This window comes from Macaca fascicularis, chromosome 1 (genome assembly GCF_037993035.2).
Source record: "Macaca fascicularis isolate 582-1 chromosome 1, T2T-MFA8v1.1".
In the NCBI taxonomy this organism is placed as follows: domain Eukaryota; kingdom Metazoa; phylum Chordata; class Mammalia; order Primates; family Cercopithecidae; genus Macaca; species Macaca fascicularis.
Genome location: NC_088375.1, coordinates 58,325,807 through 58,344,818, shown reverse-complemented (window position 1 = coordinate 58,344,818; position 19,012 = coordinate 58,325,807). Strand labels below are relative to the sequence as shown.

The 19,012-nt window shown below is 37.2% G+C and overlaps 1 protein-coding gene across 1 annotated transcript in view; it reads left to right on the top strand.

The window, feature by feature from the left end:
• Positions 1–19,012, top strand: part of KIF14 (kinesin family member 14) — a 66,908-nt gene that overhangs the window by 9,367 nt on the left and 38,529 nt on the right. The window contains exons 4-15 of the mRNA XM_005540346.5: positions 141–239; positions 2,307–2,359; positions 3,216–3,246; positions 3,647–3,754; positions 4,958–5,074; positions 5,866–5,981; positions 7,151–7,323; positions 8,726–8,873; positions 9,118–9,181; positions 11,093–11,277; positions 15,748–15,850; positions 17,274–17,434. Coding sequence (XP_005540403.3) covers positions 141–239; positions 2,307–2,359; positions 3,216–3,246; positions 3,647–3,754; positions 4,958–5,074; positions 5,866–5,981; positions 7,151–7,323; positions 8,726–8,873; positions 9,118–9,181; positions 11,093–11,277; positions 15,748–15,850; positions 17,274–17,434 — 1,358 coding nt within the window. The remainder of the gene's footprint in view (positions 1–140; positions 240–2,306; positions 2,360–3,215; positions 3,247–3,646; positions 3,755–4,957; positions 5,075–5,865; positions 5,982–7,150; positions 7,324–8,725; positions 8,874–9,117; positions 9,182–11,092; positions 11,278–15,747; positions 15,851–17,273; positions 17,435–19,012) is intronic.

The following is a 19,012-nucleotide window of genomic DNA, read 5'->3' as shown; positions in this document are numbered from 1 at the left end:
TATTTTAAAATTGGGCTGTTACGTTGTTGAGTTGTAAGATATTTTTATATATTTATATATTTTGGATGCTAGATCCTAATCACAGATATTATTTGCAAAACATTAAAATAAATTATATGCTGTGTTTCTATTTCTACTAGGTCAGCTATCACATTGAAATGAGCTTCTTTGAAGTCTATAATGAAAAAATTCATGATCTTCTGGTTTGTAAAGATGAAAATGGGCAGAGAAAGCAACCAGTAAGATTAAAACAATTTATTATTTGTTTTGAATTTCTGTTCTTATAAATGCATCTAATTATTTGCGTTCTCTGGATGATATAGCTTAAAGTTTTACTAGAAATATATGACAGCAAATGTTTGGATCTATAGTCCAATTAGATTATTTAGAAAATAAGTGGAACATTGGCTGGGCGCAGTGGCTCACTCCTGTAATCCCAGCACTTTAGGAGGCTGAGGGGAGCGGATTGCCTGAGCTCAGGAGTTCAAGACCAGCCTGGGCAACACGGTGAAACCCTGTCTCTACTAAAATACAAAAAATTAGCCAGACATGGCGGCTTGCGCCCATAGTCCCAGCTACTCGGGAGGCTCTGGCAAGAGAATTGCTTGAACCTAGGAGGCGGAGGTTGCAGTGAGCTAAGATCGAGCCTCTGTACTCCAGCCTGGGCGACAGAGTGAGAGTTTGTCTCCGAAAAATAAAAAATGAAAAAAAGAAAATAAGCAGAACATTATCATTAGTAGAAATTAAATTAGTTGTTAGATTTAACCTCTTTATTTTAATAAAGAATTGTGTAAAACTAAAGATAAAATAGTTGTTCCAAGATTTAGTTGGACCATGTAAGTTGAACACCAGATCCCTAATAGTCTATAAGCCAAAACGTAGTAAAACTTTTTAAAATTATATTTTATTATAGAATATGTATTTCAATGGGTTACTTTGCAAATTCATACCTTGTAGATAATCTGTGAATAGAAAGTTTCACAATTATATCATTTTTTTAAAAAACTGCTATTTGAATTTAAAATTTTTAATTTTGCAATGGACCTTGGAGCACAGTAAACAAAAATCTAAATAAGTCAGCCAGGCGCGGTGGCTCACGCCTGTAATCCCAGCACTTTGGGAGGCTGAGGTGGGCAGATTGCAAGGTGAAGAGATCGAGACCATCCTGGCCAACATGGTGAAATCCCATCTCTACTAAAAATACAAAAATTAGCTGGGCGTGGTCGCACATGCCTGTAGTCCCAGCTCCTCAGGAGGCTGAGTCAGGAGAATCACTTGACTGGGAGGCGGAGGTTTCAGTGAGCCGAGATTGCATCACTGCACTCCAGCCTGGCGACAGAGCGAGAGTCTCTCAAGAAAAAAAAAAAGTCAGCTGCCTTCTTCACTTGCCCATGGTCATGCCGTTTACTATTGGCAACATCAAGAAACTTAAACAAAATTTGATGTTTGCTTCTATGATTTCTGTATGTTTAAAGCTTCTGCTCACAAAGTTGAAAATGTATAATGTAACAATAAAGAAAAATTTTAATGTCTGAAATTTAACAAATATGTTTTAGAGAGCATTTAAAAGTATATAAATCATAGCTACTACAAGATTTAAAATTCGAATGTCTTACTGAAAAACTAGGAAGATAAGCTGGGTGCGGTGCCCCATGCCTGTAATCCCAGCATTTTGGGAGGCCGAGGTGGGCGGATCACTTGAGGTCAGGAGTTCCTGACCAGCCTGGCCAACACGGTGAAACTCCTGTCTACTAAAAATACAAAAGTTAGCCGGTGTGGTGGCACTGTCTTATAATCCCAGCTACTCAGGCAGCTGAGATAAGAGAATCGCTTGAACCCCGGAGGCAGAGGTTGCAGTGAGCCAAGATTGTGCCACTGCACTCCAGCCCGGACAACAGAGCAAGACTCCATCTCAAAAACAAACAAACCAAACAAACAAACAAACAAACAAACAGGTAAGACATCTGATGCTAAAATATATTGTTGTAATTATTGTCTATTAGACAATTCTAATACCAGTTTTTAAGAATAAAAAAACTAGTAAGACATTTGATGCTATGTTATTGCATATTGTACTACTATAAACAGTTTTTTATATTGAAGCTGTTTCCTAATGCCTCACAGATTTGTTTTTGTGAGAGCTTTTGTGTGTGTGTGTGTGTGTGTGTGTGTGTGTGTGTGTGTGTGTTTTCCTGGATAAAGACAAATCTCTTACCTTAAACTCAAGATATAGAAAAAGCCGATCATTTAAAATTATATGAAATATTTGTCATACTCCTAATGATGCATGTATTTGCTTCTACTAGCTGAGAGTGAGGGAACATCCTGTTTATGGACCATATGTTGAAGCACTGTCAATGTAAGTGTTTGGCTCAGCAAGGGCAAAGAGTATAAAACAAATGAATAGAGTGAATGTTACTCTCCCATAATCTTTATTGTATTCTCATTGGCCTTCCTAACTTTGAAACCCTGGGTAACTATTTCGCCTTCTACCCTTGATATTGTCCAATTGAGTTTTCCCTCTCTTTTCATAGCGTGTTAGTTACTTGTTTATATACTTGCTTGTATCTTTCACAGTACCTGTAAAGTGTCTGCCATGGAGTATTCATTATACTGAGTATGAAGTAAATATTTGCTTTTTCTCCCTTTTACCCCTTCCGTTCATCATTAATTAAATCTTCCCTCTCAACCTGCTTTTTATACCTATGACTCTAAGCTAAACAGGAAAGGAGGTAGTAAGAAGAGTTAAGAGTTTGATACATGCCAGGAGTCCTTTACTTTCTTTTCCAACCCTCCAAATGCTTTCTTAAAGGAAAAGAAAAGTGATTAAGTATTAACTCAGCTGCATTTAATACATCTGGGATTGTATTGGGACCCATATACACCCACATATAAATATACCTATGCATATACATATGTGTTAAAGTATATCTTTTGGCATTGTGATTTAGACTTCAGTATTAAGATGCTAAGGTGCTTCATTGTGTTAAGAAGAATCATACTTTTTGTTAAAATTAAAGCATTATTTTATTTCCTGTCCTTTAAGAATGGGGAAAATAAAAGATTCTGGGAGAATCAGTAAAATAATATTCATGAATTAGTCCATTGTGACCTTCAGAGAGTAAATATGTAATTGAAATGTTATTATTGTTTTATGAGAACAAGAGTATAATCATCAGTACAATTGATTTTGTCTTTTCACTTCTTAAAAATAGGAATGTTGTCAGTTCTTACACTGATATCCAGGTAAGATTGATTGCATTTTGTCTTCTTTTCACTAGATAGAAAGAACATAATCCTAAATATTTTCTCTTAATTGCTGTTTTACAAATAAAATGTTAGTTTCTTTAATTTGTCACAAACTGATTTTGTTTGTTAAGTTTTAATCAAAATAATTGCTCTTCTATATTAAAAATATTAACCTTCCTGTAAGCTTAGAGTTATGGAAACAGTCTTTTAAAGTTATTATGTCTTGCCTCAGATTTCTATGACAGAAAAAAAGGCAATGGGAATATAAATTATTAAAAGATATGTACTCATTTCATTTTATAAATTAATTACAAATGTGAATATGTTATCTCTCTTAATTTTTATACCAATGAATTACAGTCTGCTGATCTGATCTTCTTTCCTTTTTCCTTACAAGAGTTGGCTAGAATTGGGAAATAAACAAAGAGCTACCGCTGCTACTGGGATGAATGATAAAAGCTCCCGATCTCATTCAGTTTTCACCCTGGTGATGACCCAGACCAAGGTATTTTTTTTCCACAGGCAAAATAGTAAATACATTTAAGTAATTCATGTTTTTCTTACTGTCTTCGTTAAATCAAAAGGTAAAAGTACAGTCATATAAATATATAAATTCAATTTGATTATAGGAAATATACCTTAGTTTCAATGACTTTTGGTCAATGACCAAATGACTTATGGCAGTATACTATTTACCAAATTTTTAAATCAATAATAGATGCTTATTATACCATTGATATGATCATATCAATATATGATAGTATGTTTTAAAATAATGTATAGTAATTATGCAGAGTATTTAGAAAAACATCAGAAAGTAAAAGATTTTTTGAAATTTAGCCCTAGGTTCCACGACTCAGATAGTCCCCTCTAAACATTTTGGTATATAATCTTTCAGTTTTTTTTACCATCACAGTTAAATTCACTTAAAATCACACTGTTAAAATCTGTAACAATTTTATATTAAAATTTTTATAAAATAATTTTTAATAGCTACATAATATTCCATTAATTATTACAGTTTCTCAAGTTTTTCTCTACTGTTGGACATTTATATTATTTTTAAATGTTTTGCTATTATAATGCTGGGATAAGCAACATCTTTGTGCATTAAACTTTTTCTTTATTTATTGTTATTTCTTTAATATAACTGAGTGGTTATGGATTGTAATCTCTTTAAAGTAATTTGTTTTATTTTGGCATAATCTATCCACTGCTCAATATATTCTTTTCAGTAGACCGTGTGAATATTTTTGTGTTATAAATTATCACAGATTCACAAAGGGATGATTTCAGGCCAGGTGCGGTGGCTCATGCCTGTAATTCCAGCACTTTGAGAGGCCAAGGCAGGAGGATCACTTGAGCTCAGGAGTTTGAGACCGGCCTGAGCAACACAGTGAGACCTTGTCTGTACCAAAAATAAAAAAAAGTAGCAGGTGTAGCAGCATGTGCCTCTAGTCCCAGCTACTCCGGGGCCGAAGTGGGAGAACTGCTTGAATGCAGGAGATCAAGGCTGCAGTGAGCCATGATCAGGCCACTGCACTCCAGCCTGGGCGACAGAGTGACCCTGTCTGAAAAAACAAGAAGGGACAATTTAAAAAATAAAAGAGTGATGTGTAATATTTTACAACTTTCCCTTTAAAAAGCGTATATTGTTTGCGAAGTCATAGAACTTAAATTATTTTAATTTAATATCATTTTGCTGTAGACAGAATTTGTGGAAGGGGAAGAACATGATCACAGAATAACAAGTCGAATTAACTTAATAGATCTGGCAGGCAGTGAGCGCTGCTCTACGGCTCACACTAGTGGAGATCGACTAAAGGTAAATGGAATGGTTTTCTCCTTTGGATGAAATTTATTCCTGAGGTCATTATTTTAAGGAGAATACAAACTGAATACACTTAACCTCCCCCCAGATACATCTTTATCTGCAGTTTATAGACTGCAATGCTGTGGCTGAAAAAGAGATATGTACTTTTTGGTTATGATTAACTTTTAAAGAAAATATGAAATAATGGCTGGGCGCGGTGGCTCACGCCTGTAATCCCAGCACTTTGGGAGGCCGAGGCGGGCGGATCACAAGGTCAGGAGCCGAGACCACGGTGAAACCCCGTCTCTACTAAAAATACAAAAAATTAGCCGGGCGAGGTGGCGGGCGCCTGTGGTCCCAGCTACTCGGGAGTCTGAGGCAGGGGAATGGCGGGAACCCGGGAGGCGGAGCTTGCAGTGAGCCGAGATCGCGCCACTGCACTCCAGCCAGGGGGACACAGCGAGATTCCGTCTCAAAAAAAGAAAATATGTTTGAGTCATAAGAAAGTTGGTAGTTTATAGAAAAAAGTATTTATAGACAGGCGTTGTGGCATGTGTCTGTAGTCCCAGCTACTTGAGAAGCTCAAGTGGGAGGATCGCTTGAACCTGGATGGTCGAGGCTACAGTGAGCCATGTTTGTGCCACTGCACTCCAGCCTGGGCAACAGAGACTCTGTCTCAAAAAAAAAAAAGAAAAGAAAAAAGTGTTTACTCAGTAATTATATGAGGGGAGAAATATATTTTGTGAAATAAATTTCTTGCTAAGAAGTATTTTAAGTTAAAAATTTTTTTTTCTTGCATGCAGGAAGGTGTGAGTATTAATAAGTCCTTGCTAACTTTGGGAAAAGTTATATCTGCACTCTCTGAACAAGCAAACCAAAAGAGAGTTTTTATTCCTTATCGTGAATCTGTTCTTACATGGCAAGTATCTTTTGACGTATAAAGAATTGTATAAAATATAGCGAATACTATGGGGAAAAGGATGATAGACTGACTTCATTAACTTTGCGATGGAGAAAGGTGGTAAGCATTATGAATTCTAGAACCAAACTACCTGGATTTGAATCTCAGCTCAGCATCTTATAAGCTCTGTGACGTTGGGTAAATTACTTAATATTCTAGCCTGTTTCCTCATCTGTAAAATAGGAATAAAATCAGTAAGTGAGAGGTAAGTGAGAATTATTAGTTTTAGCGGTGAGGATTATTAGTTACAATTCTTAATACATAATATGTACTATATGAGTGTAAATAACTGTTCTTGTACTTAACTATTATTTGTGCCTGATGTTTGAACATATATGGTACTATCAAACATATTGGTAGTTTTATAAAGAGAAATTGAATTATTTTGTTTGCTTACTACACAGTGACTAATATATGGGTGCTCAATAAATGTTTTCATTAGTGAATGTATATTTAATTTTCAATATGTTACATTCAGATTACATCTGTATGGATTTCATATTCAGTTCTGATAGGCATTTACGATAAGGACTGCATCTTTACTTGAGGGTAATGTGTTTTTATAATTGGTTTATTATAATGTGGTTGCCACCTTGAAACCTGTAAGGGAAAATCTGATTTTTTTCATGTCTTATGGAAGTTAAAAATAGTGGTATTCATTTTGCACTGATACATGTTTTAAGTCTCATACTGTTTTTCTCTAAAATAAATATTTTGCTTATAGTACAATATAGAATTTTTGTTTCAATGTTCATTCATCATTTTCTACATTTATTGAGCACCTGCTTCAAAAGGTTGTGGTGGCACTGGGAATACAAAGATGACTAAGACACATAGCGCCTTCCCTATGGTAGCTCACAGTCACAAATACTTGATGATTAACCACATTTTAAAATCTCTGCACAGATTGTTGCCTCCTCAAACAATATAAAAAGTGTAAGAGAGAAAAAGTGTTTATGAGATCTAGAAATAGTTACAAATACCAGACAAAGTTTTAAATGGTATTTGAATACAGTATAATAATACTGTATTATATACCCTATTAGTTTGTTTTGTACTTTTTAGATAATTACTGTTATTAAGTTGTTGTAGAAGCAAAGTCTTATTATGACTTTTTTTTCTTGCAGGCTGTTAAAAGAAAGTCTGGGTGGAAATTCAAAAACTGCAATGATTGCTACGATTAGTCCTGCTGCCAGCAACATAGAAGAAACATTAAGCACACTTAGATATGCTAACCAAGCCCGTTTAATAGTCAACATTGCCAAAGTAAATGAAGATATGAATGCCAAGTTAATTAGAGGTGAATATTTTCTCGGAATTTAAAAATTATTTTGCCACAATTTAGTCTCAGGTATTATTAGTTGCAGTCTTAAAATATGCAATTTATGAACATCAGAGGTATTTTTCTATAACTATTTTAATAGATTCTAGTCATCAGCCTATAGTGATGGAGGATGATAGGTAGAAGGACAGATAATAAATAAGAAGAAAGACAATTAGAAAAAGAACATAGAAAACAGAGTCTGGGTAAGGGGGAAATAGTAAGCGTTAAACAATAAATTTACACACTGAGTCATAGATGTGTGCAGCAAAAAACCAATAAAACTATTTACTGTTTTTCTTTTATGACCTCTCTTCCATTGACATTTTATGTACTAGCTCTGCTCATGCTTAGTTCATTGACCCAAAGACAATCTGAGCTTGAGTTTCTAGTATAGGTTGATCTTCATTTATGCTAAATACTGCTTTCTGTTTATCTCTAGGTAATCATCAATTTAGGATAGACTTTAATGCCTGCAAGAAATCTTGATTTGTACAGTTTTATCTTTGTTGATGTAGAACTATCATTTTTTCATGCCCCTTTGTCCTCTCGCCCTTTTTAGCAGAAGGTGATAGACACTTCAGATATATGAGCCAGAGAAGAATCTGTTTTCTCTATCCTGGTCCATCCTTGCCCTTTTGGATCCCTTGTGTTTCACAAGTGGGACTGTTTTCATTAAAAATTAGTATTCTGGGCCGGGCGCAGTGGCTCACACCTATAGTCCCAGCACTTTGGGAGGCCGAGGCAGGTGGACCATTTAAGGTCAGGAGTTCGAGACCATGCTGGCCAACATGGGGAAACCCTGTCTCTACTAAAAATACAAAAATTAGCCAGACACGGTGGTGGGCGCCTGTAATCCTGGCTACTCGGGAAGCTGAGGTAGGAGAATTGCTTGAGCCCGGGAGGCAGAGGTTGCAATGAGCCGAGATTGTACCACTGCACTCTAGCCTGGGCGACAGTGAGACTCTGTTTAAATAAATAAATAAATATTCTGAATTCCAGCTTGAAAAATCTTTGATTTTGGCTGTTCTGCCTAGTGAATAGCCATTCTTTTATTTCTTTACTTTTTAAATAAACTTATTTTCACTTTAACAATTCCCCTTTTGCCTCTTGAAAGTGTCCCACTTTGGTCAATACATTATACAGCTTTCCTACTTATGAACAGGGAAAGTTCATTAATATGGGAGCATATTTCAGGTTAAGACTAAGTAAAGATTTATAGGTTATAAAAGTAAAGTAAAGCTGATTTCTCCAATATTCTATTTTATTTAGTAATACTGTATTTAAAACTTCAAATGAAATAGAAGATTGGAGGATTATGCTTACTGTGGAAATTATGTATTAGATGTTATTATTCATGCATCTTTGTGTAAATCTTCAGAATTGAAGGCAGAAATTGCAAAGCTAAAAGCTGCTCAGCGAAACAATCGGAATATTGACCCTGAACAATACAGGCTCTGTCGGCAAGAAATAACATCCTTAAGAATGAAACTGCATCAACAGGAGAGAGACATGGCAGAAATGCAAAGGTAGAATATAGTCAGTACTCTAAATGCTAAGTGTGTTGCTCTGGAATCATAGGAATTGCAGGGACCTCAAGAGGATACTGAGTCTTTTTCCCTACCTTCCTTATGAATAGAGCAGCCCACTCCCAGATTATCGTATTTTAAATATTACTAGGTAGTTCCTTAATTTTCACTGATTGTCTCTTGACTCTCAATCTTATATATCTGGATGTTTTTAACTCTTATTATTTTCTTTGTCTTTGGAAAGAGTGTGGAAAGAAAAGTTTGAACAAGCTGAAAAAAGAAAACTTCAAGAAACAAAAGAGTTACAGGTATTATTTCAACTTTCTAAACTGATTTGAAAATAAATATGCCAAGAAATAAATATCGCCAATATGCCAATGCATGTAAATTTAATGTTTCAAATACTTACTGTATACTGACTCTGTACAAAGCAATACCACAAGGAAAATTAATATAAAGAAATGTTAAGATCAAGACTGATTGCTTAGATCCAGTCCATAAGCTAGTTGGAAAGTTAAAATATGAATAAACCATCTTGTTATATTTACTTTGGTTCTATAAATATATATTAAATGTCTATGCTGTGCCAGGAACAGGGGAAGCCAAGGTTATTAAATACAGTTTCATCCCTCAGAGAGCTTGTGATCCAGAGAGAGATTTACAAAACATAAATAGAAGACTGAAATGCAATGTGATTTCATTAGATTGAGCCATAAGCAATTGCCATTTTTGTAGGTAAAGAATGGTTGAACACTGGCAGTTTCATATGGTTGAATCTAATGTAATGAAAAGTATTTCAAGTGATTGGAGGAGGGGAGTACTATAAGAATTCAGGAGAAGGAGGGAAAATTCCGTGGTGTGGCCAATCCAACCTCATAGAAGAGGTGGCATTTGAGATGGGCTTTGAAGTTTGCGTAAGATTTTAATAGGAAGAGAAAAGGAAGAGAGCATTCTCGGAAGAGAAAATTCTGAAAGTAAAGGTAGAAAAGTTTGAGGTGTCTTTAGAAAGGGTATGTAGATCAGTTTTATTGGAAGCAGTTTATTTATTTATTTATTTATTTTTTTTTTTTATTTTTTTTTTTGAGAGGGAGTCTCGCTCTGTCGCCCAGGCTGGAGTGCAGTGGCGCAATCTCGGCTCACTGCAAGCTCCGCCTCCCGGGTTCACGCCATTCTCCGGCCTCAGCCTCCCGAGTAGCTGGGACTACAGGTGCCCGCCACTGCGCCCGGCTAATTTTTTCTATTTTTAGTAGAGACGGGGTTTCACCATGGTCTCGATCTGCTGACCTTGTGATCCGCCCGCCTCGGCCTTCCAAAGTGTTGGGATTACAGGCGTGAGCCACCGCGCCCGGCCAGAAGCAGTTTATATGAGATCATAAGGAGATACAATTGGAAAGATATGCTATGATTAGTTTATGTAGGACTTGATTTCCAGGCGAAGGAAATTAAGTTTTATCCTATAGGAAGTGAGAAGCTGTTGAAAGTGACCAGGGATTTACATTTTGAGAGTGTCCTTTCAAGAGAATTAACTGGCATAGGATATAAGATGGATTGAAAACAGAAGCTATTGATGGTGATCAGGAGGCTGCTTCCATAGTTTTGGTGTGAGTTGACAGGGGCCTAAGGTGACGGCAATGAAGATACAACAAAAGAAACTGATCTATTCTAAAGACCGTCAGTCAGTATGAATAGATCCAATTTGGTGATGGTAGATTGATATATGAGTAGACTGAGGATGGTGAAGGACAAAGAAGGTAGGGAGATAACAAAGGAGAGATTCTAAGGAAGGAGGAGAGAGTCTAAAAAACCTTTAGGGCCAGGCACAGTGGCTCACGCCTGTAATCCCAGCACTTTGGGAGGCCGAGGCAGGTGGATCACCTGAGATCAGGAGTTCGAGACCAGCCTGGTCAACATGGCGAAACCCTATCTCTACTAAAAATACAAAAATTAGCCGGGTGTGGCAGTAGGTGCCTGTAATTCCACCTACATGGGATACTGAGGCAGGAGAATTGCTTGAACCCAGGAGCCAGAGGTTGCAATGAGCCGAGATCATGCCACTGCACTCCAGCCTGGGTGACAGAGCGAGACTCCGTCTCAAACAAGTAATTTAGTGAGACTTCATATAGAATTGTTCTAATGTTTAATATAGACCATTTGTTTTAGGTGAATTTAACAATTTCATACTGTGATTAAAATTAATTTCTTTTTCTGACTTCTACCAGAAAGCAGGAATTACATTTCAAATGGACAATCATTTACCAAACTTTGTTAATCTGAATGAAGATCCACAACTATCAGAGATGCTGCTATATATGATAAAAGAAGGAACAACTACAGTTGGAAAGTATAAACCAAACTCAAGCCATGATATTCAGTTATCTGGTGTGCTGATTGCTGATGATCATTGGTATGTTAATCCTTTAAAAAAAAAGAAAAGGCACCTGTTCTATATCTTGATAACATGTGGTTTCCTTCATATGGCATATTCATTGATACTTATTGTTCAGTATAATTCTTCAAACCCGTTGTTTAGTCAGGAAAAACATACATTCTGAGTGTGTTGTAAGAATGATAGGTCAGTTACTGTCAATATAAAGTACAGTGTAAAGCTCTGTTTTTGTTTTGGCATACTTGATCTGTTGATTGAAGAATTATAATGATGCACATGAAAATAAACTATCTATCTTACATAACAGAATTTTTGGTTGGATTGACCAATTTAAAAATGTTATTTTATGTGAATTTTGTTCATATGAATGGAATGATACTTGTATATATTGTTGGAATGATAGTATATGTAAACTTTTTTGACTCTACATTGTGTTTCCAAGATTTATATATATTGGTCCTGTTTTATTTTCACTGCTATGAAGCATTCCATTGTATGACTTTATCTCTTATAAAGTTTAGACAGTGCTTTTAAATTGTATGTCTAAGAGTAGAGATACTAGGTTGTAGAATATGTGCATGTTCAACTTTAGTAGATAATTTCAAATTATTTTCCAAAATGGATTTTTACTCTCATTGGCCTTGAGAATACCTGTTACTCCACATCCTTGCCAATATTTAGTACTGTCAGACTTTAATTTATGCCAATCTGATGAACATAAAATAGTATATCATTATGGATTCATTTTACATTTCTTTGATTAATAATAAGGTTGAACATTTTTTCATGTGTTGATTGGCCATTTTTGTTTACTATTGTGACTTGCCTTTTCATATCTTTTGCCAATTTTTCAACTGATTTGTTTATTTCTTAATAATTTGTAGGAGTTGCCAATCCTTCATGAGCTTTTTGGTATAAATATCTTTTTTTCTAATGTGTAACATCTTTTTACTCTCTTTGGTGCCTTTTGATTGATTGAAGTTCTTAATTTTATTGTAGTACCTGGCATCAGTCTTTTCCTTTATGGTTGTCAGTTTTTATGTCTTAAAGAAAGAATGTTCTGGCTGGGCGTGGTGGCTCATGCCTGTAATCCTAGCACAGGCATGTGGGCGGATTGTCTCAGGACTTTGAGACCAGCCTGGGCAACATGGTGAAACCCCATCTTTACTAAAAATACAAAAAGTTTTCCGGGCATGGTGGTGCCCGCCTGTAGTCCCAGCTACTTGGGAGGCTGAGGCACAAGAATCGCTTGAACCCAGGAGGTGGAAGTTGCAGTGTGCCGAGATCATGCCACTGCACTCCAGCCTAAGTGACAGAGCAAGACTCTGTCTCAAAAAAAAAAACAAAAAAAAAACCAAAAAAAAAAAACAGAGAAAGAATGTTCTGGCCAAGTGCAGTGGCTCACACCTATAATCCCAACACTTTGGGAGGCAAAGGCGGGTGGATCACTTGAGACCAGGAGTTCAAGATCAGCCTGGTCAACATGGTGAAACCTCGTCTCTACTGAAAATACAAAAATTAGCCTGGCATGGTGGTGGGCACCTGTCGTCTCAGCTACCTGGGAAGCTAAAGCATGAGAATCACTTGAACCTGGGAGGTGGAAGCTACAGTAAACCAAGATCACCCTGCTGTACACCAGCCTAGGTGACAGAGTGAGACTCTATCTCTATCTCAAAAAAAAAAAAGGGGTCTCTATGACCTCTACATTGAGAAAATTTCTCCTAAATTTTCTTCTGGATGTTTTGAAGTTTTGCTTTCACATTTAAGTTATTGAATGTCTGGAATTTTTTATTTGGTGTGAATTAGGGGTCTAAATTCATTTATTTTCCACATGAATAGCCATTTCTCCCAGTAACATATATTAAATAGTTTATTGCTTCTTTTGGGATCTGTAGTGCTCCTACAAAAAATTCCTAAAAATATGGGAATCTGTTTCTTCCTACTAATACCCTGTAGTCTTAATTACTTGAGCTTTGGAATGAATCTTTATTTATTTATTTTTTGATTCAGAGTTTTGCTCTTTCTCCCAGGCTGGAGTGCAGTGGCGCCATCCCAGCTCATTGCAACCTCCACTTCCTGGGGTCAAGCAATTCTCCTGCCTCCACCTCCCCAGTAGCTGGGATTGCAGGCGTCCACTATTATGCCTGGCTAAGTTTTGTATTTTCAGTAGAGATGGGGTTTCACCATGTTGGCCAGGCTGGTCTCGAACTCCCACCTCAGCTGATCTGCCTGCCTCGACCTCTCAAAGTGCTGGGATTACAGGTGTGAGCTACCACACCCAGCCTGTAATGAATCTTTATATCTTAATGATTCATGGAGCCTCACTGGTGACACAGCCTCACTGTGTCACCCAGGCTGAAGTGCAGTGGTGTGATCTTGGCTCACTGTAACCTCTGCCTCCTGGGTTCAAGTGATTCTCGTGCTTCAGCCTCCCAAGTAGCTGGGATTACAGGTGCATGCCACCATGCCCAGCTAATTTTTGTATTTTTAGTAGAGACAATTTCGTCATGTTGGCCAGCCTGCTCTTGAACTCCTGACCTCAGGTGATCTACCCGCTTTGGCCTCACAAAGTACTGGGATTACAGACGTGAGCCACTGCACCTGGCTGTGAATCTTTATATTTGGTCGGGCATATCCTCTTGTTCTTTAGGTTCTTTTGCTCTTTAATTAATTAATTATTTTCTTTAACAAATAAATACAGAATTATTAACATCTGTGGCAAAGATACAGAAAATGCTCCCAAAGAGTTAAGAGTCTAGTAAGGAACTTGGAAGCCTCCTGCTTGCCTCTAACTCTCTACTTCCATTTTTAGTACCTTCCTCAGTTTATCTCATTCACTAGACCATGAACTTTATGAGAGCTGGTTTCAGGTCTGTCTTCACTGCTGACACATACCTGGCTCTTGGAGGTTTAATGAATAGAAGAACTTCATGGCTGAGGCTGGTCATGTGAAAGAGAAAAAAATAACTTCAGTATCTATTAATGCATATTAAGTGTTATGAGTGCTGTATACTTACTGCTTAAAAGTGAAGAGAAGGAAGAATTGACTTCTAACTTAAACCCTAAAGAACAGCTTCTTAGAGGACTGTAAGTTGGGCCTTCAAGAATGGTTGCAAGAAGGGAGAGCATGCCCTATCTGGAAGGAATGACTCAAAGAAAGGAGGAAAGCTGACATTAAGGCAAATTCAGAGTATTCATATGGTTGACTGAGTGTGAAATGGGGTTCTTATGGGAAAATAGTGGCAGATGAGGGAGGTTGGTGGTTGAAGCCAGATTGTGGGGAGTCCAGAATGGTAGGCCATGGAATTTTGAGAGCAGAGTAGATATAATTAGGAGAGGAAAGGGGTCAGAACAAGTACACATTGTGTAAACCTTCACCTGGATAAGACACTAGACTGGTGGGAGGGATGTAGTGCCTAAGGATGAGCTATTTTTTCCATATACTTTTCTCTGGATGCTTTAATTAAACTATTATTCTCTAATCACATATCTTGGAGCCTCATCAACAGCTAAAAAGATCTTTGGTTAGGACTCAGCTTTTGTTGCAGTTTTTCTTTTTCTTTCTATCCAGTTAATCCAAAGATGAATTGGACTTTGGAGTTTCTTTCCTATTATCTGAATAAAAAGTCTCAAATATGTAGCACTTATAGCTGATTTTCCACAGTATCACCTTATCATCCAGTTAATTAGATGACTTAAGAAGTACACTTTGATCTCCATGTTTTTCCTTCCTCTGTAGTACCCCAATTTTCAAGAGGGGAAAAATATTTGTTCTTTCTGTTAAAGCTCATATGTAAAACCAGAAGCTTAGAAAATTAAAAAAACACTTAAAATTGTTTTATTCATAAGAAATCATTGGCAGTATGTTAATGTTTTTTGCTAGAGTGTTTTTTTTTTTTTTTAATTTTTTGGGGAAGGTTTTTTTTTTCAAAGAAGTTATAATAAAAATACACCCAATGAAAAATGTTCCCACCACTGGTGGATCGGATTGCTAGAGGCCAGGCTTTTTTCACCACACTTCAAAAATCTAATTGGAGGCTCGATGCAGTGGCTCATGCCTGTAATCCCACCTCTTTGGGAGGCCGAGGCAGGTGGATCACTTGAGGTCAGGAATTCAAGACCAGCCTGATGAACATGGCGAAACCCCATCTCTACTAAAATGCAAACGTTAGCTGGGCATGGTGGTGGGTGCCTGTAATCCCAGCTACTCGGGCGGCTGAGGCAGGAGAATTGCTTGAACCCAGGAGGCAGAGGTTGCAGTGAGCTGAGATTGTACCACTATACTCTAGCCTGGGTGACAGAGCAAGACTCTTTGGAAAAAAAAAAAAAATCTAGTTGGAGGAAACTAAAATAATTTAAAGTTATTGTTACATGTTGGTATGAACCTTAACACCAAAGGAATAGCCCAAGCAGAATTATCCCATATTGCCTTTTTCTTACTTTTTAGTGTGTTCTGTAATTGTAACAATGTGCTTCTTTTTTTAACAGTACTATCACAAATTTAGGTGGGACAGTGAGTATTATCCCACTTGGGGAAGCAAAGACATACGTAAATGGAAAACGTATTTTGGAACTCACAGTATTACATCATGTAAGTGGATGGGTGCTACAATATAAGAAACTGTTTGACTTTGGACAAGTCATTTAATTTCTTTGAGTTCTGGTTTTCTCTATAAGATAAGGTGTTGAAGCAGATTAAGTACTTTTTCATTTCAAAAATTCTTTTTCCTATTAATTGCCTTCTTGTGCAAAGACAAAAGTTATATTTATATGAATCAGTACCTGAAGAGCTGACCACTAACAGCATCATTATATGTCCTATAAAGACCTAGGCTTTAGAATTAGACAGACAGGGTTGGAATCCTGGCTTTGCCACTTGCTATGTGACCTTTGGCAATTTATTTAACTAGGTGATTAAACAATATCACCCAAGTCAGGACACTTTTGAGATCATTATTAATAATTACATCAAGAGAACAAACATCAGCAGTGTGTTGCAGGCAAACCCAGACATATTGTGACTATATATCCTGCCTTTCAGGGATAGCGAAGGATTAACTGAAATAATAATTTGTGTATATAGTTCTTAGAATAGTATCTGCAAATAGTAAGCTCTCGATGAATGTCTGTTGTTATTACAAGCTTTGTGCTCTTTAGTTTCCTCATTCCTAAAATTGGGATGATTATAGGTATCTCACTGAGTTGTTGTGAATTGTAAATGAGATAACATACAGTCTTGCACCTCATAATGATGTTTTGGGCAATGAGGGACCACATATATCACAGTGGTGCCATAAGATTATTATACTGTATTTTTACTGTATTTTTTTTCTGTTTAGATATACAAATATTTACCATTGTGTTATAGTTGCCTATGGTATTCAGTACAGTAACATGCTGTACAGGTTTGTAACCTAAGAACAATAGGCTATGACATATAGCCTAGGTGTGTAGTAGGCTATGCCATCTAGGTTTGTGTAAGTATATTCCATGATGTTCACACAACTATGAAATCATCTAACAGTGTACTTCTCAGAGCATATCCCTGTTGTTAAGAGACTTATGACTGTATATGTAATGTGCTTAATGCAGTGTTTGGTATATACAAAGTAATAAACGTTGGGAGGCCGAGGTGGGTGGATCATGAGGTCAGGAGTTCGAGACCAGCCTAACCAACATGATGAAATTCCATCTCTACTAAAAATGCAAAAATTAGCTGGGCGTGGTGGCGCACGCCTGTAATCCCAGCTACTCAGGAGGCTGAGGCAGTAGAATCGCTTGAACCCGTGAGGCTGAGGTTGCAGTGAGCTGAGATTGCGCCACTGAACTCCAGCCTGGAGACATAGTGAGACTCTGTGCCAAAAGAAAAAAAAAAAAAATAAATGTTAATTGCTATGATATTTATGTTTATCATTAATACTAGACTATATTGAACTGTTGGGCATAATGAATTTTCTCATATAATTTTTTGGTTGAGACTCATCTCAAGTAGTACATTTTTTTGTGTGCTTTAGGGTGATCGAGTGATTCTTGGTGGAGATCATTATTTTAGATTTAATCATCCAGTAGAAGTCCAGAAAGGAAAAAGGCCATCTGGAAGAGATACTCCTATAAGTGAGGGTCCAAAAGACTTTGAATTTGCAAAAAATGAGTTGCTCGTGGCACAGAGATCACAGTAAGTATTGCTGTTGATATGAAATAGTAAGTGTATGAGAGAGATCTACAACAGAGTTAATCATATTGTGCCAGTCTCTAGTAATTAACTCTTTGGGTGCTGGTTTCTAGTGATGTAATTTTTTCTCTTGGTACATTCATTAGTTCAGCAAATGTTTATTGACCATCTATTATGTGTCTGTCACTGTACCAAATGCTGGGGATATAAAGAACAAGGATTGAAATTTAGCTCATGTGCTGGAGGAATTCATCATCTCGAGGGGCTGACAGTTCTAACAGTGCTGTGACACAGTGCTCTGACAAGAGTCCTGAACTGTGTGGTGTGGAAGCTCACGGGGTGACACCTGGCCCTGACCAGTTATCAGTGAAGGTTTCTAGAAGATGAGAAGACGTCCCGTAGAGGAGAATCCCAATAGACGATTAGAATTTAGCCAGAGGAAGACTGGAAAAGTGTACTTTTGTTTTTCTTTTCTTCTTGTGCCCCAGTTTTAGTTCATGCAGTATTGTAGGATTTCTGGCATAAGCAGTATCCTTGTAAGCTAAATGGTAAAGTATATACAAATAAAATGCTAAGGACTTTGGACTTTATATTAAAGGATAAGGGAAACATTAAAGAATTTTGAGCAGATGTGAGACACTCATAATCAGAATCACATTTTTAGAGAGATCACCAGCACTCAAATCTGTAGAATGTATTAGAGATAGAGCAAGCTTAAAACCTGCAAATGCAGCCAAGAGACTACCAAAGTAAGATAAATATAGTGTGGTTAGGTAGGAAGGAAACATAAAGGAGATAAGATTGACAAGGCTTGATGACTAAAGAGGATGAAAGGAGGAGGAATCAAAAACTAGTTACAGACTAGACTAACTGCTTTGTCACCTTTTAAGAAGCCTCAACCTACTTTTGCTCTTTAAAAATTTTTTTTTTATTGAATACAGTATAAATAGCACAAAATTTACCGTGTAAGCCATTTTTAATTGTGTAGTCCAAAGGCGTTAAGTACCTTCACATTGTTTTGTTTTGTTTTGAGACGGAGTCTGGCTTTATTGTCCAGCCTGGAGTACGGTTGGCATGATGGAGGTTCATTGCAACCTCCGCCTCCTGGCCTCAAGCCATCCTCCCACCTCAGCCTCCCAAGCAGCTGAGACTACAGGCACACACTACCATGCCCGGATAATTTTTGTATTTTTTTGTAGAGATGGGGTTTCATCATGTTGCCCAGGCTGGTCTCGAACTCCTGAGCTCAAGCAATCCACTTGCCTCAGCCTCCCAAAGTGCTGGGATTACAGGCTTAGTCACTGTGCCCACCCTAGTGCCTTCACATTATTGTGAAACCATCACCATCAGCCATCTCCAGAAATGTTTTATTATTACAAACTGAAACTCTGTATTTGTTAAACAATAGCCATTCTCCTCTCTCCCTAGCTGTGATATCCACTAGCCTTCTTTTTGATATTCTTATTCTTTTTTTTTTTTTTTTCCTGAGATGGAGTCTCGCTCTGTCGCCCAGGCTGGAGTGCAGTGGCCGGATCTCAGCTCACTGCAAGCTCTGCCTCCCGGGTTCACGCCATTCTTCTG